This window comes from Salvelinus sp. IW2-2015, linkage group LG8, assembly GCF_002910315.2.
Source record: "Salvelinus sp. IW2-2015 linkage group LG8, ASM291031v2, whole genome shotgun sequence".
Taxonomy (NCBI): Eukaryota; Metazoa; Chordata; class Actinopteri; order Salmoniformes; family Salmonidae; genus Salvelinus; species Salvelinus sp. IW2-2015.
The window spans coordinates 44,870,269-44,894,448 of record NC_036848.1 but is presented as its reverse complement, the minus strand read 5'-3'; the positions used below and the strand labels follow the sequence as shown (position 1 = coordinate 44,894,448).

Genomic DNA, 24,180 nt, shown 5'->3' with positions numbered 1-24,180 from the left:
GTAACGTCAGTACAGTAGGGGAGGGGCATGTAGCCTAAATATGCACACACACTAGCAAAGATTTTCAGCATTCAGGCAGACACTGGAATATTTTTCAGAGTGACAGAGSGAGGGRTTTGCATAGGTGTTTTGTTGGTGTTTTTTTGTGGGACTAGAAAAAAATGCCTGGAACATAAAATGTTATTAAGCAGTTCTSATGCTTTRAAAATAATGGTTCTGTTCCAGAACAGTATGAATCARTTTCGTTCCCGGTTCTGATTCTGTTCCTTGAAAAAGGTTTGTTATTTTCCAGTTTTCAGTTCTGTTCCCTGAACCGGTTGCAACACCTGCAGATGACAGTTACATTATATTGAGTTAAATTAACCATTTTAGATCATAACAACTTTTAGATCACCTTTTAGATGATACACATCAGTTATTGTATATTACAGTTCAGTATCCTGCACTGTAAATATTTACAACACAAACAGACACAGGATATTACAGCTTGGTGTACCCAGCTCTGGGTACATTTAGAACAGACTCAAAATACAACACAGTGTTCTTCAGATAGGTAGGTTGTCTTTTGGACAAACATTCCTGGAACAATAGTACATTGTGTCCATGTTTGTCCTAGTTTAGAACAGACTCACAGTTAAATATTCAGCTCCCAAAGCATTGTTCTGTGAAGAGWYAACTTGTTTTCTGTCTAATTAAACTCTATTCAAATGTTAATCTCACATCTGGCAGCAGCTGAATAATGTGTATTTGGGTTGTCTAATCAACAGGGATTGGTTCAGATAAAGTTCAGAACAAGCCAATGCACACTGAATATCCTTGCTGCATTTTGAATTGATTGACATGAGTCAATTTGCAACCTCCCATGAAGATTCCACCATCTCTTTCAGAACCTTGGCAATGTGAACTTTTCTGAAAGGAGGACAACCTGTCTGTGTTTCTGTGCCAGGAAGAAGTGGGCTGGGAGGAAGAAGTGGGCTGGGAGGAAGAAGTGGGCTGGGAGGATACGAAGTTGAAATGTTGTTGACCTCACAGAAATAATTACATGTGATTGCCACTGTGTCAGGCCATGGCAGGGATTTCTCATACCTGTCCTCCGTTCTACTTCAGTTTTAAGTTACTTTTTTGACACAGACATCCCAATATAACAACCAATATGACAATCAAATTAACAACCCATATAACAACCAATATAAATCACGGGGTGGCAGGTAGCCTAGTGGTTAGAGCGTTGGGCCAGTAACCGAAAGGGATCTGGATTGAATCCCCGAGCTGACAAGGTAAAAAAATCAGTCGTTCTGCCCCTGAGCAAGGCAATTAACCCACTGTTCCCCGTGCGCCGATGACGTGGATATCGATTATGTGTATTACTATGAGCAGCGACGTGAGAGGGAGATGTTGGTAAGAACAAGGGACAAAAAAAAAAGAAAAGAATAAAACACACTTAAAGACCTCCAGTAATCGCCTTTACTGGATTTGAGCCTGGTGCTATTTTCTCTCATTTTCCATGGATGTTTGTTTTCATTACTTGCTTCAACATAGTTGACATTTCTCTACAAGAACATTATCATTTTTACTGATGGTTGAGTATCAGCTGCTGAAGGTGTGTGAGAAAATTCCAACAAAGAGTTGTTAGAAAAACAGCATCAACTCTCAACGGCAGACAAACTGCGCCTCGATGTCCACTCTGCAGATGAGGCACTTCTTATTGGTCTAATATACCACAGCTGTCAGCCAACCAGCATTCTGGGCTCGAACCACCCAGTTTYTAACTGGAAATCTACACTACATGGTCAAAAGTAGGTGGACGAACTGACTTATTGAAAAGATGGCAACCTATGACGGTGCCACACTGAAAGTCACTGAGCTCTTCAGTAGGGCCATTCTACTGCCAATTTTTGTCTATGGAGATTGCATTTCTGTGTGCTCAATTTTTAAATGCGGAAGACACATTTCAGTTGAATGCATTGTTGTACAACTGACTTTCCCAATATGACAACCAATATAACATTTTAGAAAAGAAATAAGAAGCAATGAAAATGCCCAATCAAATTTAATAAATTGTATAACACTTGTTAGGGCTGTGATACCAGTATCGCAATATTTTTTTCCATGCCAAAATTAAAACACGAAGCAGATCAAACTCTGTGGTCCTTTTAAAGCTCAACTAAGAGCAATAAACAACTTCTCTGATAGAAAACGCTTCCATTCCGCCACAAGCATTAGTGAGGTTGGGCACTGATGTTGGGCGATTAGAAGTTGAAGTCGGCGTTCTAATTCATCCCGAAGGTGTTCGACGGGATTTAGGTCAGAGCTCTGTCCAGTCAAGTTCTTCCACACCGATTTCGACAAACAATTTCCGTATGGACCTCGCTTTGTGCATGGGGCATTGTCATGCTGACTGTTACCACAAAGTTGGAAGCACAGAATGGTCTAGAATGTCGTTGTATGCTGTAACGTTAAGATTTCCCTTCACTGGAACTAAAGGGCCTATCRTGAACCATGAAAAKSAGCCCCAGACCATTATTTCTCCTCCACCAAAAATTACAGTTGGCACTATGCATTGGGGCAAGTAGCATTCTCCTGGCATCTGCCAAACCCAGATTTGTCTGTCGGACTGGCAGATGGTGAAGCGTGATTCTTCACTCCAGATTTTTTTTTTTTTACACTACTCCAGAGTCCAATGGTGGCGAGCTTTACACCACTCCAGCCAACGCTTGGCATTGCGCATGGTGATCTTAGGCTTGTGTACAGCTGCTCGGCCATGGAAACCTATTTCATGAAGCTCCTGACGAACAGTTCTTGTGCTGACGTTGCTTCCAGGGGCAGTTTGGAACTCGGTAGTGAGTGTTGCAACCCAAGGACAGATGATTTTTTTACGCTCCACGCGCTTTAGTACTCTGCGGTCCTGTTCTGTGAGCTTGTGTGGCCTTCCACTTTGCGGCTGAGCCATTGTTGCTCCTAGACGTTTCCACTTSACAATAACAGCACTTACAGTTGACCGAGGCAGCTCTAGCAGGGCAGAAATTTGACGAACTGACTTGTTGGAGAGGTGGCATCCTATGACAGTGACACGTTGAAAGTCAGTAAGCTCTTTAGTAAGGCCATTCTACTGCCAATGTTTGTCTATGGSGATTGCATGGCTGTGTGCTCCATTGTATACACCTGTCCGCAACAGGTGTGGCTGAAATAGCCCAATCCACTAATTTGAAGCAGTGTCCATACTTTTGTGTATATAGAGTGTATCTTAGATTCATACTGAGTATTTTGTGGAAGTAATACTGGCTTTGTTCCTATGGTGTCCCATGGGGGACAAACGTCAATAACTGCCACATCGAACCACATCCCCAAGACTGATATCTAGTTTTTAATTCGCTCTTTAAAAACCTGCTGTATGTAAAATATGCTATAGCTTGGAAAATAAATAAATGTAACTCTGGATGACAGCATAATGATGTTTGTTTCCAACATTAGGGCAGTTTTCCTAAAGAAGTCAAATCTGCTTCGTGTTTTGTATCCTTGCCACGATACTAACGAGTATCGCGATACTGGTATCGTCCCGGCCCCAACACTTGTATCTGAGAATAACTCTTGGATGAGCCCAATGTGTCAGCCAAGAAGTAGTGTATTCTCAGCTATATACACAGTGTACAGGAGGCTGACAGATTTCCTCCGCGTGCTCCCTGGTGATCAGGCATTGTGCGTTGCATGTAAATTCCCTGTCAGACATGAAGGATCAAAGCAGGGCACTGCTACCTCCCGAAGCTGACAGGAGAGGAGTTCTGAGAGGGCATTTCCCTTCCCCTCTGCTCTACTTCACTCCCAGGAGTTTAAATGGAAATGAGGCAGACTCACACAGTCAGAGCTGAGGGATAGGGAATGCACCTTCACACCACAGCCTCTGGCCTAGAGGTCAGGGCCCCCAAGGCTGGAGTCTGGACACAGCACAGCACTGATGACAGCCTCAGTATCTCAGCTCAGATAAGGGTGTTTCTCTCTCTCTCTCTCTGGTTTTCTTGTTTTCTCTCTCTCTCTGTGTGTGTACAATCCAACAGGCACTGTACAAAACCTTTTTATCATTCGCCAATGCAAATACTTTCACCCAGACATTCTTTCTTATTATCTACACTTACTGCCCAGTACCATCTAGTCCAGTAGCTGTAAAGGTATGACGTAAAACATACCCTCCATAGCTCCACAGTGGGATGTGCTGCTAACATGTCTCTGATTGGGCTGCCTCTGCCAGGGGCTCTGATCAGCACAGACTAGGGGTGGATGTCCTGTCTGAATAATGAATGCATTTTCCCTGGCTGTGGTGAAGAAAAATTGTCTACSCAAAATGTTCCATGTACTGTTTTTGCTGTCTGTGAAGCCTACCTTCTTCAGCTTCTGCCTTTTACAGATTTACAGTAGGATCTTAATTTGAGCCAGTTTGCTACAGCAGAAAATGAATAATGCAGCAACAGGAAATGTTATTTAGTATGTGGATTATAATTAATGGACATTTTTGTAGGGGTTGTTCAATWWTTTGTAAGGTAAAAATCTAGTCTGAAATTTCAAAGTGGAAACTACAAACTTCAGAAGTCTTTTTAAACCTCATTCACTACACGTTTTACATTTCCTGCATTGCAGGAAAGTTCTCCTGCAAAAGGGTGATCAAATTAAGGTCCTACATCTGTATAATAAGCATAACAAAAGCCTTTATAGAAATGTGTTAAATCAAGTTTTTAAAATGAAAGGAACGGTGCATGTCAAAGCAGATAGTGCCTTCCAGTGCATCTCTGGCATAGCAGGGGTTCTTTGGAAAATAAATAAAAATTGCTGAGCTTTGTGGCATTAACAATTCTGCTTAGCTAGCTGTAAAAAAAAAATATTCTCTCTCATTAATGTAGACAACACAAACAACTCTGTTTAGAGATCCAGCAAATTAAGAAGGTCTGGCAAATAGGTGTACCTTTTTTTGTTTCCATCYCTATCTTGTCAGACACTGTGTATTTCCCTCAGGTAATGGTTGTCAAACTGCCACTGATCTTAGCTAATGCAGTAGCTGTCAGCAAGAGACAGAGAGAAGACTGATAGAAGGAATCTGTATCATGGCCTCCACTGAGATGAAGTCATTGGGGTTGATAAATGGGTTTGATAGACATTCAGCCCCCACAGGCCAAAGACCAATAGAGCATAACAGATGATTGTAATTTACCAGTAGAGCACTTAGTAGAAGGTTATGAAGGASAGGTCTATAGCCAGGCAGCAGGGAAAAGTCAGACAACACACATTTAAACAGAATGTGTTCACCTGTCACTGACTTCACCCATGCAGGAATAACTGAATTCTTTTTAAAATCCTTTTGTGAATCATTTTCAGGATTTTCAGGAGACCTGTGGATAGTTATGAACAGTTGCTGTTTGTTTCCAACTGAATAATTAATGTCTCAAACTCCTCTTGTCAACATTGTCTCTATCTTTTTTACCTCTTTGACTCCCTGTAAAGAAGCCAGGTGTTTCTGTTGTATCATCACAACAAATCGATAGGGGTGAAAATCAACCTGGAACAACCTCATCACACCTTATCTACAGTGCTCAATCTGATACACACACTCACTTCTGTTGCAGGTCTGAAATCCCTGCTCCCTAATGAGTTCTGGCTCTCCTGCAGACCGAGCAGATATTCTAGGTACTTCTTCTCAGTCAGGTGGTGTGTCTGTGTGGCTCCCCAGTGGTAGGAGGTGTGAGTTAATTAACAGAGAGGTAGCAGCCAGTGCATATACAGTATTGGTTTGCCTGTTCTGCTCTGGGCTAAACAAACACCACCTGTGCCTCGTTGTGTCTCCTTGGTCCCGTTGGGAAATCACTGTGGCAACGCATGCCTGGGTCCTCCATCCACTTTGATATCCTACATTTTGTGATAAGATGCTACCTAGCCTTAGTCTGTAGTCCACACACATGCATCTTATACAGTACAATCAGTCAGAAACCGCTGCCATGGTGCCATCCCTGGTTATATACCTGGTCTTGGCTGAATGGACGCCTTTGAATATGAACTGTATATTCCCACTGTTCCATAGGTGCTCCATGAGCCTCTGATTGATGAGGACCCGGTGTTCATCACCACCTGTACAGAGAGAGAGCTGAGGAAGAGGAGGAAGCGGAAGTTCAGTCTGTGGGTCCGCCAATGCACATCCACTGGCTTCATCTGTCAGGTACAGTGTGTGTGTGTGTGTACATGTATCATGTTATGTTTGTGTAAATGAGACAAAGAGAGATGGTGAGAGCAGTGGAGAAAAAATGAGGGGAGGGACTGTACTGTAACCTCTTGGATTTATACTCTTATATCCGGGAGCTAGTGCTTTGCCAACTTTGTGACAAAGACTGTGCACCTTCAATTACCCCCTGTGCAACCTCACCGGGAATTACACAAGACTGCCTGCCATTCGTCTAGACTCTAGAATACGACAGGACTAGTGTAACCCTTCCCACTCACTCAGACAGCTGAGAGATCCAGGCAAACTGTGTGATTGGATGACTGATATGGGACCATCCAGTGCCTCAATCAGTCTCCAGACCCAATGTTCTGTTGTTGTTTCCRAGGAGTTAGGCCTTTACAAGCCGATCGGTTTCTTTTGGCTCTGAAATGCCTTCTTTTATGGCAGAAATGTGCCATAGGGAGAAGATAAGAAAAAATGTGAAAAGTTATAGAGTGAATCAATGGGATTCCATTAGTGCAATGCCCAGTCACTGCTTGGAAAATAAAGTGCCAGTCCACTTAGTATAATTGCTCTCTGCTCTTGGTGGGTGTATAACCAAATGACTGCTGCCCCAAGCCTCAAACAGACCCAGGAAGGCATGAGAATTAATGGATATGCACGCCCGTCCCAGTTGGTGGGAAGAAGAATTAATCTATTATGTATTTTCTTACGTAATTTGCAAGACAACGACTGTTAATGTCTCATCTATTACTAAACAACAGGGTTCATATTGTAAATGATAAATTACATTGTGTGATGATAACTAGCCTGTCAATCAATTTGTCTGATCAGAGTAATATTTACATGTAAATTGTAATCAATGGAGCTAAGCCAGGCCAGTGATTCAGATTGTAGGAGCCACATCAAGGTCGCTAATTGGAACACTTGGTACGATAGCTGCTACACAGATCATTCCTGAGGTAATGTATGTATTGATTTCTATATGTCAYTGTATGACATTATCGTGGCTTTGACTGTCTGTATCTCTCTTCCAGATCTATGTGCATCTAAAGGAGGGCCGGGGTCCTGATGGGTTGGCCACCCTGAAGAACAAGCCTCAGCTCCACAGTATGGTGGCCAAACAGCTGTGTCAGAACCTCTCAGGCCGCAACAGCATCATCTTCACCGGACCCAGCATCACCAGCCTCAACCTGTACCAGGAGTTTGAGAAACAGGGTATATGTTAATCTCAGTCTGTCTGTCTTTCTTTCCCTCTCTCTGTCTCTTTCTCTCCCCATCACTTTCTTTCTCTCTATCCTTTCTCTATTAAAAACAAAAAACTGTTTAAATGGGGAGGAGGCATTTGTCTGAAGCTTAAAAAGAAAGGATATTCAGGAGCGCCACAATGCTTATTCCACCCATGCTCTACCATGGTTTTCCAGCACACAGCTTTGATCTACTACAGTTGCTATGTTGGTATTGTACTTCAAACTATGTGTAGGCAGGTTGCTTAGTATTCAAACCTTCTCAAACAGCCTAATCCATACTCTTAGAGGAGGTGCTTTCACAACAATGTGATTTTTACCTCATACAAGGTAAAGTATTGGATTTTTCACACAACACAGTAAGACATCCCATTACACTACCTTTTTTGTGATWAAAAAAATAATAATTATTGAATGAAATCAAGCTTTGCTTTTATTAGGGATGCACGATATATCYGTAAACATATCGGAATTGGCCGATATTAGCTAAAAATGCCAATATCGGTATCGGCCCAATGTCTAGTTTAATGCCGATGTTAAAAAACGATGTCAAAGCTGCCGTGCATACCTATATAACGTATGTACATGACATGATGACACCAGGTAAAATTTTGCGCTACACTTGCAACACAGCATCCCTAACCTAGCCCACAATGCTGTGTGGATCGAGCAGTCAAACAAGTCGAGCAGTCATTTGAAAGAGTAAAAAAAATTCAGCGAGACAACTCAAAGGCGAAATCTATTAAAGACAAGATAATGGTATTCATTGCCCTTGACAATCAAACGCTCTCTGTCGTGGGTGATGTTGGCTTTCGCCGACTGWTCGAGCACCGGTACACACTTCCAAGTGCGCTCTTTTTCAGATGTTGAGTTAGTAATAGTAATAGCGCCACTGCTATTAGCTTCACGACATACATACTATGGAACGCCGTTTGGGTCTTTGCGTGTCAAAAAAGATACAGTAGCACTGTCAAAGCTGTACAAAACAAGTCTGCAAACACCGGCCACGAACGATGTGTTTACAATACCGCGTTGGTAATAAAGCATAATTTGTTCGGCCGCAACTTCTGGGGTAGCTAGCTTTAGCTTAAAACCTAGCTAGCACCAATACAACCAGCCTGAAAACAATGACCAGTAGAAACTGCAGTCATTTTCATTATTCTTAGCAATGATTTAGGAATCCTTGTGAGTAAGTATTAGCTAGTTTGCCACTTGTTGTTCGCCTATTGAAATTGAACTTCACTTCTTTTTTGGCACGCAAAGACCCAAACGGCGTTCCATAGAAATCCTGGTTGAGAATGAAACGACTGAAGAAATGAACAATGAAACAGCACAGCAAGTAAGTGAAAGAAATGGGTTTTGATTATGTTTTACTGGTAATGGGGACATACGTAAATGCCAACAAAATATTTTTTGTGTGTGTGCCCCTTTTATTTATCTAGGCAAGTCGGTTAAGAACAAATTCTTATTTACAATGACGGCCAAACCCGGACGACGCTGGGCCAATTGTGCACCGCCCTATGGGACTCCCAATCACTGCCGGATGTGATGGAGGCTGGATTCGAACCAGGGACTGTAGTGATGCCTCGTGCACTGCGATGCAGTGCCTTAGACAGCTGCATCCATGTGTGTGTTAACTATTTAACTGTACTAGAATGCTTAAAAGGCTGCAAAAAATAAATATCGGTATRGTTTTTTTTGGCAAGGAAAATATCAGATATCAGTATCAGCAAAAAATGTCATATCGGTGCATCACTACCTTTTTATACTTACAAGACCATCAGACTTGATTGAGTAATGTGGTGCATTATATAATAACCACATTTTTTGGTCAGTATGCTGCCTAACATAACAACAGGTGGTGGTGTGTTGGACACAATAGCTCAGATAGATAGAGGCTGTCTGCATTCCTTATTTCTGTAACTGTTAGCTTACCTGTTCAATATTGACATAKGCTCAGAACAACTTGTGTTTCAAACATGGGCCTGTTCAATCAATTGCTTTGCTGATCAATGGACAGTTCATTACTTTTGTCAAAATAATATGTAGCTTAAAGTTATGTTTGTACTTGTATTTATTTTTGTAATAAAYATGGTGATACAACAATAATACACATTTACAATAGGCCTATATCTAAAAATACATACAGCCAAATTTTATATATATAATTTTAATAGCAGGACACCATAAAGTCCTTTGTCCATCTGAAGAGAGTATGAATTAGGCTGTTTGAATCCTAAGTACTCTGCCTACACATACTGTAGTTTGAAGTACAATACCAACATAGTTACTGTAGTAGGTCAAAGCTGTGTGTTGGTAAACCTTGGTAGAGCATGGGTGGATTAGGCATTGTTGTGCTCATGTGAATTTCCAGCTTCAGACCAATGCTTACCTCTCACTTAAAAGTTTATTTTTTGGTTTTAATTTCCATGTTTTTTACACCGGAAGGTGATTATTCAACAACTTTAMAACACAACAGTAAAAGTAAACAATAATGACAAATGGCAACATAAGTAATGTAGTTGTTAGTATTTATTTAATATTAACAGTTGATTTTCTGGAGGGAAGTGAAAAACCAGAAACCCATTTAAGTAAATATGTAGTAAACTGGATTTTATTCCCTTATCTCTCTTAAAACAGTTAAGCAAGCTCCTGGACAATACACAAATAATCAACATATACCAATTAACTATTTACATGAAAATGTACCTTTTTAAAAGTTTATTGAAGAAAGCCTAGTACAACATTACCTGTAAACAAAAGTGAGTTATCACTAAATATAAAATGTACAACCAAATGTATATTCATCAGATATAGTCAACTATGTAAATACAATTCAGGGATGGCCACAATTGCTCTTGACAAGCTACAGGTTTATGCAGGTGTTTTTGTTCAAGCCTAGTTCTACCACACCTGATTTTGGTCTTCGTGAACAGCTAAGGTCTTGATGAACAGCTGAGTAGTAGAATCAGGTATGGTACTAGGCTTGAAAAAATAAAAACATGCKTAACCCTGTGGATCTTCAAGAGCAATTTTGGTAACTCCTGATACAACTACTGCTGTGAAACACCTGTAAAATAAAAGRACAAAACACTCTTAAGAACAATTATATACATATTTACATATCTGACATTGGATAGGTGCTATAAATCCTTTAGCTACAAATGTTCTCAGTAATTCTGTACACAGCTGTCCAACTCCAGTAAAATACCATACATTCCRACATTTATAAAGGGTAGTATAAATATGAAAACAGATGGGAATACTCACAAATTTGGAACAGAACATAGATTTTAAGTATTGTCCGAAGTACCATGTGTACTGAGTCCATTTGAATTTTTTGAAGTCGTTTGTCAGCTTTACATGGGCCAGCTTGCATTTCTCCTTGACAGGCGCATGCCCACAATCCACCACTCTGCCATAAAGCACTGTGTCCTTGGGCAGTACCGTAGGCATAGCGTGTAATGTGCATTTCAGAGATGAGGGCAACGACCTCTTCCTTTAGAGTCTGAGAGCAGGTCTCCTCCGTTCTAGCAAAACGCACGCAGTAGTACACACCACCACACTCACTGACACTTGCCTGCCACTCCACGAACRCAAAGGCTCTTTTAAGAGCCACTTAATAAATGAAAGTGTGTGTGTGTGTGTGTGTGTGTGTGTGTGTGTGTGTGTGTGTGTGTGTGTGTGTGTGTGTGTGTGTGGTGTGTATGGCGGGAGGGGGCTGTCAAAACTATAAACAAATGAATGGTCCAAATGTATCCTCCGGGAGGCAAACCCACACTCTTCAGATCTATAGACAGATAATTAAATATTACACGACAAATCCTGTTCTTAAAAATGTAGTTAGACAGACCATTTGAAATGGAGTCTGGAAGCGTCGGTTCCGAAATGATTTGGTTTATTCACTCTATACTGATTGAATGTTTGTTTCTCACACTTGGTTAAAATACAATAGTCTAAAACAGTCGATTTTCTGAAACACGACTCATGTAATAATGTAGCTAAGTTAGCAAGCATGTAATTTTATTTTGAATGCGCAGCAATGGCGCACAATTTAAGCAAGCAGAGAGGGGGTTCGATTAAAGTTGTTTTACCATTGGGTGCACCGTGTGGCAGCACTTGCACGCCTTAACTACTTTACTTGTGGATGGCGACTTCAGATTTTCTGGGAACACACTGAAAAGTAACTCGACACCATTTTAATCAGTCAGTACAAATGTTGATTATAATAATGACAAGAAAGCAGGAAAGGGAGCGTATGCCGGACCTGGTAAATTGTCTGATGTTAGCGTGCATTTGCTTACTTGTAGTGCACAACTGAACTGAGACATGTGCATTTGGGGTTCAACCATTGACTAAATGCGGTTCATAACTACACTGAACAAAAATATAAACGCAACATGCAACAATTTATTAGATTTTACAGAGTTACAGTTCAAGAAATCAGTCAATTGAAATAAATWAATTAGGCCCGAATCTATGGATTTCACATGACTGGGAACATAGATATGTTGGTCACAGATACCTTAAGGTAGGAGCATGGATCAGAAAAGTAGTCAGTATCTGGTGTGACCACCATTTGCCTCATGCAGTGCAACACATCTCCTTCGCATAGATTTGATCAGGCTGTTGATTGTGGAATGTTGTCCCACTCCTCTTCAGTGGCTGTAGTTGCTGGATAATGACAGGAACTGAACACATCGATCCAGAGCATCCCAAACATGCTCAATGGGTGACATGTCTGGTGAGTATGCAGGCCCTGGAAGAACTGGGACATTTTGAGCTTCCAGGAATTGTGTACAGATCCTTGCGACATGGGGTCGTGCATTATCATGCTGAAACATGAGGTGATGGCGGTGGATGAATGGCACGACAATGGGCCTCAGGAGCTTGTCATGGTATTTCTGTGCATTCAAATTGACATCGATAAAATGCAATTTGTTCGTTGTCCGTAACTTATGCCTGTCCATACTATAACCCCACAGCCACCATGGGGCACTCTGTTCACAACGTTGACATCAGCAAACCGCTCACCCACAAGACGCCGTAGACGGTGTCTGCCTTCTGCCCGGTACAGTTAAAACTGGGATTCTTCTGTGAAGAGCACACTTCTCCATCGTCCCAGTGGCCATCGAAGGTGAGGATTTTCCCACTGAATTGGGTTACAACGCCAAACTTCAGTAGGTCAAGACCCTGGTGAGGACGACGAGCACACAGATGAGCTTCCCTGAGATGGTTCCTGACAGATTGTGCAGAAATTCTTTGGTTCTGCAAACCCACAGTTTCATCAGCTGTCTGGATGGCTGGTCTCAAACGATCCTGCAGGTAAAGAAACCGGATGTGGAGGTCCTAGGCTGGCGTGTTTACACATGGTCTGTTGTTGTGAGGACCTCCTGCCAAATTCTCGAAAATGATGTTGGAGGTGGCTTATGGTAGAGAAATGAATATTATCTGGCAACAGCTCTGGTGGACATTCCTGCAGTCAGCATGCCAATTGCACGCTCCCTCAAAACTTGAGACAATTGTGGCGTTGTGTGACAAAACTGCACATTTTTAGTCGCCTTTTATTGTCCCCAGCACAAGGTGCACCTGTGTAATGATCATGTTGTTTAATCAACTTCTTGATATGCCACACCTGTCAGGTGGATGGATTATCTTGGCAACGGAGAAATGCTGCTAACAGGGATGTAAACAAACTTGTGCATGAAATTTGAGAGACAAAGCTTTTTGTGCGTATGGAAAAATGTTGATCTTTTATTTCAGCTCATGAAACATGGGATCAACACTTTACATGTTGCCGTCATATTTTTGTTCAGTTTAGCATATTGTTTCTTAATAAAGCAATTTGTTTTCTCGGCTATGGTTTTTGTTGTGGTCTTGGTTGTTCTTCGTCAAGGAAATGTAGTGTAGCTAACTGCAGTGTTTGTCTTCGCTGAAATCTTATCTTACCATAGCTTGGTCTATGGCGTATTCTACCTASCTAGTTTTTCAATCCCCCTTGTAAGGCAGCTAGCTAGCAGGGGGATGGTTTTCCAAAGTTTGTACTGTAATCTCCTTTCTCATCACTCCCTGCTCATCCCCTGCTGTTTTTAATTACCGTACATGTCCTCCTGCTACTGTAGTAATGAAAAAGAAGACCGTCAATTGAAGTTAACCCTGAGAACCAACATGTGAATTGTTTATTTTGCTGCTTCCATGCCTAGCACCCACTAGGCTGCACAACCAGACATAGAGTAAACTGTAAAGATGACGTACAGTAAATTTTCCCAAGGTTTATTTTAGAAACCTAGACCACCAGTTCATCCTACTGTTTTAATTAACAAAGTGAACAGCCTGGTGAGAGGGGAAGTGATGCCACAGTAAACCAGCCCCGTAGCCCTGCAGCAGCTGACATAGAGATATTAATCATGTTCAGCTCCAGCTCAATTAAAAACGCCATTGTCTTTCTTTTACCCCTTGCCGAGTAAGAGGTAGTGTGAGAGCGAGTCTGTCCTCTTGGTGTCCTCCTCTAGGCTTTATCCTCTGATCTCAATCTGAACACATACTGGCCACCTGCAATCTGTGCCATCTATCATTACTGCAGGTGGTGGGAGAGGATGGGCTTTAAGAAAGAAGGGGAAATAGTCAGCTAACATGTACAGATTATACAGTGTGGTGGTTCGTTCAAATATAAAGTGCCTCCGACATTTTAAAGTAAGGAATTATGTCATCTCCATTCATTACATTTATATCTGTAACGTTCTGTATGTTGCACCATCCTGAACGTGTCCCAGATGTCTAAAGGTGAGTGTTTGTCCTCTGCCAGAGATCTACTGCTGTGGGCTGCTGAGCACCAGAAAGAGTGACTGCACCGGCCTGCCCCAGTCCATGCTGGTGAACCCTGAGAGCCCCCAGCAGAGGGGCCAGTCCTGCAGCATGATGAGAGGTAACACCTCCCTCATCAGCTGGTACAACAAGGGACACTTCCGCTTCCTTACCAACGCCTACTCACCCACCAAGAAAGGTAAGGAGACCTGCTTTGGGACTGATGTGATATTACCCATGTTTTCTTTTTCATACATTTTCATTCAGAACATGCATTCAGGGGGATGTTTAAATGGTATTCAATCATGGGCATAGATTTTAGAGTGAACATCCTTCAATTTTAAAGCAAAACGTTTCTCTTTATTTTGATCATGTCGGCCTACTGTGTCAATATAATGCTCTGAAATGGAGCATCATTATMAAGCTCTTTAGGGCTGACTGATACAGTATGAGTCACCACCCACCATTGACATGATGTGGATTTAACAGACCACAGTAACTCCTAGTTGTTAATGCACTCTTAATCTACCCTGTAGACTGAGAAACCCTGATGTAGCACCTCATCACTCTGTCTCTCCCTGTATGAGTGATGTTCAGAGATAATGGAAATGGGAGAAAATCCCTGTTCCGTGGCATGTGAAAGGCTCTCACCCCACACATTTAATCCCATTTGTAAAATAAATTAGGTGGGAAAATGCATTAAATCTGGATAGATAAACAGCAAGGATCCAGAGTAGATGAGTGGAATTGAGGGTTTGGATTCTGTTCATGGCTGTGTTAAAAGAAGTGCTGAATGTTTCAAGTGTTTGGGAGGATTTTTCTTGTTGAATACAATCTGAATTAATCCTATAGAAGAGCAGTGGTCACCAACCTGGCGATCGACTGGTCGTGCTGTTGGTGGTAGGTGCACTTGATTTAGCAGCCCTAATGCCAGGAAGGCAAAGTATTCCCATTTTGAACCATTTCATGTGTCTGWAGGTAGAACTCCGCCTACACGACAGGCTCAGAGAGCAAATCAAGTGCACCTATAGGCCTACGGCTGGCCAATCAGATAGCTCAGATCACCACGTCTGCACAGTTTCCTCGATCCATAGACTAAAACATATTTGAAATTTTTATTCACAAAGTTGAGAATTCTATACTTTTAAAACCATGACTAGAGAGAGACTCAACGAATACAGCAAAGAACTGCTGTTTTTATGAGTAAGTTCATGTTTGACAGTGCTGAATAACAACTTAATCAACACTTTGTTCAACACTTTTATAAGCATTAAAATGCACGGTCTCCCTTCTTCCACTCACGCTACAACCAGCACCGCAGCTGCAATGAATGAGTATAGAGTTCCGATAAGCTTGCGTTGTTATTATTAGCGGCTTGCAGCTTTTTTTTATATCAAGGAATATTTCACTTTCTCATAAATTGTTGCATGAGGCAGGAATAATGCAGTGTGACTTGAGTTTCACCATCAGTTGGAAGACTGTGCCCCCTTTTCTCAGCGGAGGGAGAGCAAGGGGATGGTGACTGTGGTGWGAGGCAGCCTCACCGCTGCTCCCTCCCATCAGACTGACCATCAGATGCAAGCCATCAGTCCAGTAAAAAACAACAACTAATGATTATGCTCACTCAGCCGGGCCTCACAAGTAATACAACAAATGAGCTATTACAAGTGTGATCATATACCAATWAAAAAAATATATAATTTCAAAATGYTCTGAGAAGAACAACATTGCAGAGCAATTCAAGCATAGCCGATATGCAGTGATAATGTATTAGGCCTTTAGCCTACTGTACAAACCTCATTGCTACAGAACTGTTTTTAATTGGTTAATGTTGTATAGGCTTACGTTTTTTAAGTCATGTTTAAAAAAAAAAAAAAAAATTAGAATAATAATCTGAGCTGTAGATCTCGGCTTGCATTTTTACTCAGTTATCTTGACTCAGAAAAGGTTAGTGACCACTGCTATAGAGGATATAGGTTATTTTCTGTTAGTTCTCATTGTGCAGTACAAATTATATCTGACTACAGATAATATAAGAACCCAAAATACAGCAAAACACAACCCCCTCCCACCCCAACCTTCGGTATGTCCCTCCTATCTTATACAGACTAGACTAATTATTTTGTTTGGATGGGTAAGTGGTGGTCATAACATGTCATTATAGCTACAGAGAGAACTATTTTACCTTTTGAATAAATAAACCACTGTATCATTGGTGAAATGGCTATGAAATGAAGTAATCATGTGAAAGACTGAAGCCTAGGGAATGGTGARGGAGTCTGACATATTTCCAAATTCCAGATTTAGACTTTATCAAGTCTGCTTCCCGATTTATATTTTTAAATTCTGTTTAAAAAAATCCATCGACTTTTCTGAATATGCGCTTACTCTTTGATCTTGCGTTTCTTTTTCAATTTGCCCTCCTGTAACTTTCCAATTTCCATTCAACATTACACTGTAGGACCTGAGTGAAATCTAGCGTAATTAGCATTAGATAGCTGAGGATAATTTGAATGGAAGCGAGTCAGCGACAGATGGAGTTTCAGTCAAGAAAAACATATCAACGACCTGCTAATGGCTCAATGTGATCCAGGCGACTACTAGACTCGTTCCCTCGCAGCTACCTCCATAGTTACACTGTAACTCCTCATGTTCATCTATTTTTCATGTGGTACACCCATGATCTGTTTTAGGTATTAGGTTGATACTTTTTACAAGGCGTTTATTCTAGCTACACTAGTAAGCGTGCAGTCATATTTTGCTTGTTAGAGAGCAAGGTATTTTCCGCAGAATATATTGGTTATTTTGAAGCTATAGTGAGAAACCATAATTATTAGACTTTAAGGCATTCAGTCTAGTTATTTACAGCATCACAACTGCAGTCTTTATCCAGTTTACTTTACTGTTATGTGCAAGATGATATGCCACAAATTTTTGTATTATAATTTGTCACGGAGTTGCAATCTGAAAATATGATTACATAATACTTTAAAAAAAACTCCCATTAGTCCTGTTTGAGTCATGTATTGGGTTCTAGGGGTGATCATCAAAAGGAAAAGTGGTGAGATTCCCTGTCCGCTGGCTGTGGAGGCCTTCGCTGCACACCTCAGTTACATCTGCAAGTATGACGACAAGTACAGCAAGTGAGTGAATACTGGATGTATTGCAATCAGTTGTCATCCTGGGAGAAATGTGTTAGCCTATATCAGGGGTGTCAAACTCATTCCACGGAGGGCCTAGTGTCTGCAGGTTTTTGGTTTTTCCTTTCAATAAAGCCCTAGACAACCAGGTGTGGGGAGTTCCTAACTAATTAGTGATGTTAATTCATCAATCAAGTACAAGGGAGGAGCGAAAACCCGCAGACACTCGGCCCCCCGTGGAATGAGTTTGACACCTGTGGCCTATATGAATGTTCATCATAGGACAGGGGTGGCCAACCCTCCTCCTGAGAAGCTACCCTCCTGCAGGCTTTTGCTCCAACCCTAGCTAGCACACCTGATTCTACTAGCTGCTAACGAGGACATTGATTAGCTGAATCAGCTGTGTTACAATGAGGTTGGAGCTAAAGCCAGCATACCCAGTAGTTCTCCATGAGGGGATTCCACCCCTGGATTTTTGTAGGTCAAGTGTATTGAAATGTAAGATTTGCATATGGCAAACTGTTCTGTTGTTCCTACAGCTTTGTGTGGCTTATTTCAAAGTATTTCAGGCTGCATTGGGACACGACAGCGGTTTCAGCTCTAAGCTCTCCTCCTACTGTGCTGCTAAACAGAGAGTCAGCCTGACTCCCCCTGTGGTGGGCCCATGCTGGGTGCTCACACACTCCCCGCCATGCAAGTCAGACTCAAGTGAATCCTTCATTAATAATTCAGTCACAGCCAGACATTAATTGAGGAGGATCACTCTATAGCATTCCTTATCAGCCTCAAGCCAGAGATGCCGTTCCGGGTTMTCTTTTTGGAGTGCGGAGTCGGATTAGACCGTACAACACCTGGAGAAGGAATTACATTGATGTGATATAGCAATCTTCTGAGATGCACAACGTGACGGCAAAAAAAGATTACCTGGGACACCACCAGGAACTCAGATGCCCTGTTTAAAACCATACACTATAAAGGAATGAGATTTGAACTCTTAATTGCAGTTATCGCACAAGTTTCTGTTCAAAGCTTGTCATGCAATGGTAAGATAAGAACTTGAGCTGCATACTGTACATCCATTGGAATGCCAATGATACTTAGGTAACAATTTGGATAGTCCATCTGTAGTCTAGAGCATCTATCTACTAACCCTAGCTCTAACCTTAACCCTTACCCTTATTCRAAACACTAATCGTAACCTTAGCAAGCATTTGCTTATCAGCAGATAGTTTGTTGATAGTATGCCCATTTGTAGAGCAGCTACAGATCGAAAATCCGGACTATCCAAGTAAAGTGTGACCAATACTTGTTGCATTAGCATTTTATAATAAGATACCATGAAAAACGTAATCCCTTTTCAGCATGGGACAGTAAATACATCCATAGTAAATCTACCTGCATTATGATTCCATCTGAGTTCATCAAGTGGAACACACATTTAATAATCTGGACTTCCTAATCCACTGGAAGTGACACTTCATTGCAGTGCAATAGACTGGCTACTGTCGAGGGCCCACCCAGAGATTTCTATGTCACAAATGGAGAACAGTGCCAAGCGACGTTAACACTGGTCAAAGACAGAAGACTTCAATTAAGGAGACAAGCAGAGTGATAGATGGGATGGCTCATCAGACACACACACCAGGGTGAATGGCTCTTATCTTCTCACCCTCTCTAACCTCTCACTGCCTCCAATTTGTTTGGACAGTAATGAGATGGTGTTCTGTAGCTCAGAGGACAACACTTGTAGGTGTGGAGGACTGCAGATTACATCTGGAGAGCCAGAAACAGGAACGTTAGCTGAATATCGCTCCTCCTCACCACTAACCAATGCCTCACACTTAGGAGGATATCTTGTCTCCATGACTGTCTGCGCTTCTGTCCGTRGTAACTCTGTCTAATTTCAGATGTCCAGTCAGATAACTGTATGTGATGGACATCAACATCTGACACAAATGATCAAATAACCAAATTTCCAAGATCCCATATAGCCAATCAGGGTTGGTCTGTCTTTATTTTTTCCTTTCAGGTATTTCATCTTCCACAAGCCAAACAAAACGTGGCAGCAGGTGTTCTGGCTGACCATCAGCATCGCCATAAACAACGCCTATATCATGTACAAGATGTCCGATGCCTACCAGATCAAGCGCTACAGCCGAGCGCAGTTTGGAGAGAGACTGGTGAGGGAGCTGCTGGACTTAGACGACTGCTCTCCTACCCAGTGAGGCGACCACATAATCTTTGCAATATACGCACACACATACTGTGTACACACACTGTCACACGTCTCACACGTACCCACAAACACACACTYTTCATCACATYCAAAACACTAACACACACTAACCAAAACACTAATAGATTTGTTCTTTACAATTGTAGACACTGGGATAGGTAATTCCTTAAATGAAACAATATTTTAACAGTGCCAAGTCTGGGTTAAATGGGTTGGGGACCAAATCTCCAGGTTTGGAGAGCAGGTCTCTATCTGAGTCGGAACGGTCTATAGAATAAAGTTTCTTTACTGAGGCACAAAGCAGAGCCATTGTACAGTACACATGTCTCTATTGTTATTGTCACAGGCTGCATGACAAAAACGCAGTTGGATAATGTACTGTTGTTCAATGTGCAGATTTCTTTTTTTTGATCTGGTTAAACATTGTTTCCATGTAGAGCAATGTCACTCTGTAATGTAAATCTATGATTCTATTCGACTACCTATGGAGCAACATCTGGTGTGTTCTCTCCAAGATAGACCTGAACCACTAAGAAGAAATACTGTATGTGTGTATGTCGGTAGGTATGTATGTATTACAGTACCAGTCAAAAGTTTGGACGCACCTACTCATTCAAGGGTTTTTCTTTATTTGTACAATTTTCTACATTGTAGAATAATAGTGAAGACATCAAAACTATGAAATAACACATATGGAATCATGTATTAACCCCAAAAAGTGTTAAACAAATCAAAATATATTTTAGATTCTTCAAGGTAGCCACTCTTTGCCTTGATGACAGCTTTGTATACTCATTGCATTCTCTCAACCAGCTTCACCTGGAATGCTTTTTCAACAGTCTTGAAGGCGTTCCCACATATGCTGAGCACTTGTTGGCTGCTTTTCCTTCACTCTGCAGTCCAACTCATCCCAAACCATCTCAATTGGGTTGAGGTCAGGTGATTGTGGAGGCCAGGTCATCTGATGCATTACTCCATCACTCTCCTTCTTGGTCAAATAGCCCTTACACAGCCTGGAGGTGTGTTGGGTCATTGTCCTGTTGAGTGTGCAAACCAGATGGGATGGTGTATTGCTGCAGAATGCTGTGGTAGCCATGCTGGTTAAGTGTGCCTTGAATTCTAAATAAATCACAGACCAGCTCCTCCATGCTTCACAGTGGGAACCACACATGCAGAGATCATCCGTTCACCTACTCTGTGTTTCACAAAGACACYGCGATTGGATCCAAAAACAATTTCCACTAAATCCATTGCTCGTGTTTCTTGACCCAAACAAGTCTCTTCTTCTTATTGGTGTCCTTTAGTAGTGGTTTCTTTGCAACAAATCGACCATGAAGGCCTGATTCACACAGTCTCCTCTGAACAGTTGATGTTGAGATGTGTCTGTTACTTGAATTTATCTGGGCTGCAATTTCTGGGCTCGTAACTCTAATGACCTCTGCAGCAGAGGTAACTCTCGGTCTTCCTTTCCTGTGGTGGTCCTCATGAGAGCCAGTTTCATCATAGCTCTTGATGGTTTTTACGACTGCACTTGAAGAAACTTTCAGAGTTCTTGAAATTTTCTGGATTGACTGACCTTCATGACTTAAAGTAATGAATGACTGTCATTTCTCTTTGCTTATTTGAGGTGTTCTTGACATAATATGGACTTGGTATTTTACCAAATAAGGCTATCGTCTGTATACCAACCCTACCTTGTCACAACACAACTGATTGGCTCAAACGCATTAAGAAGGAAAGACATTTCACAAATTAACTTTTAACATGACACACCTGTTAATTGAAATGCATTCCAGGTGACTACCTCATGAAGCTGATTGAGAGAATGCCAAGAGTGTTCAAAGCTGTCATCAAAGCAAAGTGTGGCTACTTTGAAGAATATATTTAGTTTTGTTTAACACTTTTTTGGTAACTACATGATTCAAAATGTGTTATTTCATAGTTTMGATGTCTTCCCTATAAATCTACAATGTTGAAAATAATAAAAATWAAGAAAAACCCTTGAATGTGTAGGTGTGTCCAAACTTTTGACTGGTACTGTGTATCTATATATACATACACGTGTGTGTATAAGCCCAGGATCCTTCCATTATGTTTAAATTAAATATGGAGGAGTAGAGTCTGCACTACATTTCATTACCATCCCCCTTCCAGAGCGCTTGTCATCCTGCTGATGCTTAATACCTGAAATGGGAAATGTCCTGCTTACCAGGGTAATGCTTACTGTACTCAGTAACTTCATATCTCAGTCAATAGGAACTATGCAACTGGTCATCAGATCATATGACTGGCAGTCCCTATTCTCAGCCAATTGGTCCATCACTGTATATTTGCAACATCATTGAAAGTTCTGGATGGTGTGACTTGTGTTCAGGTTTTCAGACCGCAAAGGGAAGGGTTGATGATATGATAAGTTATTCCAGTTCTTGCCAATGATGACCACATGAACGTTCATTTGGATGAAGCCTACAGTTGCTCTACAACATGACTACCGTCTCCATGTGGCGTAGTCTTGGATAATCAAGAGCTGCAGGGGTCAGTTCAGTTCAACTRTAGATAAACACTCTGAACTGTCCACAGCAAACCCTCCRTCCCTGACAGACCACACAGACTATTTTCAGTTCAGTTCATCTGGTGATGTATGATGAGCCTCTGGCTCAGCTGGGGAGCTAAGAGCTTTTCTCCACATGAGTCATGCCAGTGTGGCCCATATCATCATATGGGCCACACTGTAGTCACGTCCACCGTCCAAACCCTGGAAGCAAGCCAGAAGCAAGCCTGACATTGATCTATACAGTATGTAAGTTGAGTTTAAATTAAAKATTACATACCGTCAGCCATTAATTATCTCACTCCAATGATGTCACTAAAAGATGAAGAGAAGAAAACACCAGAKCCACGGAAGTTTGTCAATGTTATTCCTTTCAAATGGGTTTAGGAGAATGGATCCTCCTAATCTGCCATAATGACTTTGTGAGGCTGTGGTCTTGCCTCTTGTGTGGGGACAGTATAGCACCCCACTGTGCTGTATGTTGAGCTGTTTTAAGTCAGTGAAGTGAATGTCACCGTGGATTKATGTATTTTTGGCCAATAGAGAATGTAATGTCAGTGTAAAAGTGAAATCAAAGCTTTCAATTGTGTGCAATTCCAAAGTCCACGCACACAGGCCTATTTTGTCCCTTGGCCGATGACATACAATCGTGCTTATCCGCTCCTTGCCACTGTGACTGTGTTATTGATGTGTGAAGTGTTTGGGAGATTTGTACTACTGAGGCAGGGTTGTCCTAGCTAGGGCAKTACTCATGCACTTTCGATGGTCCTGCACTTTAAAGCAATTCAATAACGGTGTTTACTAAATATCCCTAGCTTTGATGAATTCCTTTAATRAATGGTGGTACTAAATGCTTCCCCAGAAAATAGATGAGTTAATGACGCACTTTAATACTCTATTGTGAAAATCTGTTTTGTCGCAGTATACTGAAGGTTTAATCCTGTTTCATTGCTATCGCCTATGTTTCCTCTAATTATTGAGAGCTTGACCATTCTATGAAGAAGCAGGAAATCCATTTTTAATAGAAAGGGTAATTATTGTCTGAGTGCAGACTTCTGCAACTGAGTGCTACAATATTTATGCAGGAATGATTTAAAGSGGARATTGCTGATCAACAAAAGTACACAAAGATGATGAATACTACAAGCCAATGAAAAGGAATTKTATTCTAAAAACATGAATATTTACCAAAATATATGATGTCCATATGCTATTGAGGTACATTTGTTTTGTTTTTGTGTGATTATAGTTCTATCAGGGTCTTCACTTTTAGGTAAGACACATGATTGTGATTTTTCAGCTTTTCCTTTTCCCCGAAAAAACATTGTCGTTCTTGTGTATGTTTGTGTGAGATCACTAGTTCTGTGCACTGATCACTGTCTGAAAGATTCTCTGACATGCCATAAGTATGTTAATGATGCTAATAACAATGCTCTTTTGTTCTAAAWTGTTATATTGATAGACACCAAGAAGTATGCATGATACAGTCAACAACCTTTTCAAAGTAAACACTTCAAAATCAAATATATAATATCTTTAAATGATTGTCTGTTTGCGGTATATCTTAATTAGTCATCAAGTCCTTGGATGTGCTCTAAAATGTTCTGTATGTGTAGTGTTACTAAGCGATGTCTATTAGGCCATATTTCATGTTATTAATATCACTATGGCCAAGTAGAGAGCAGATGACTCATGTGTGGTGATCCGTTATTGCTACTCTGAGTGATTTCATGAACCAATTATAATCAGGAGAGATGGAGGGCTGTTAATCCCCCTCCCCCTGTATTCAGTTTTAATCAGAACTGCTTTAGTTTAAATTCTCAGGTTGAAATTGTATGATCTAAAATTTACAATAAGATAAAATATGACAGTTGTATTTTATTTTATTGCCCAGCCATGTATTAGATATATTCTCAGTGCCTTTTACATAGAACATCTCCTTTTCTTACCAGGCATTTCATGCCAGTATCATGTGGCAACTTCTGCAGAGAATATCTAAAAAA

General features: G+C 41.2%; 1 protein-coding gene across 1 annotated transcript in view; it reads left to right on the top strand.

Annotated features, from left to right (window-relative positions):
* The window catches only part of pgbd5 (piggyBac transposable element derived 5), a 36,993-nt gene extending 12,832 nt beyond the window's left edge, over positions 1–24,161 (top strand). Inside the window, exons 3-7 of the mRNA XM_023993501.2 lie at positions 6,062–6,196; positions 7,237–7,417; positions 14,252–14,449; positions 17,288–17,393; positions 19,420–24,161. Of these exons, the coding sequence (XP_023849269.1) occupies positions 6,062–6,196; positions 7,237–7,417; positions 14,252–14,449; positions 17,288–17,393; positions 19,420–19,615 (816 nt within the window). The 3' untranslated portion in view covers positions 19,616–24,161. The remainder of the gene's footprint in view (positions 1–6,061; positions 6,197–7,236; positions 7,418–14,251; positions 14,450–17,287; positions 17,394–19,419) is intronic.
* Positions 24,162–24,180: the final 19 nt, after the last annotated feature.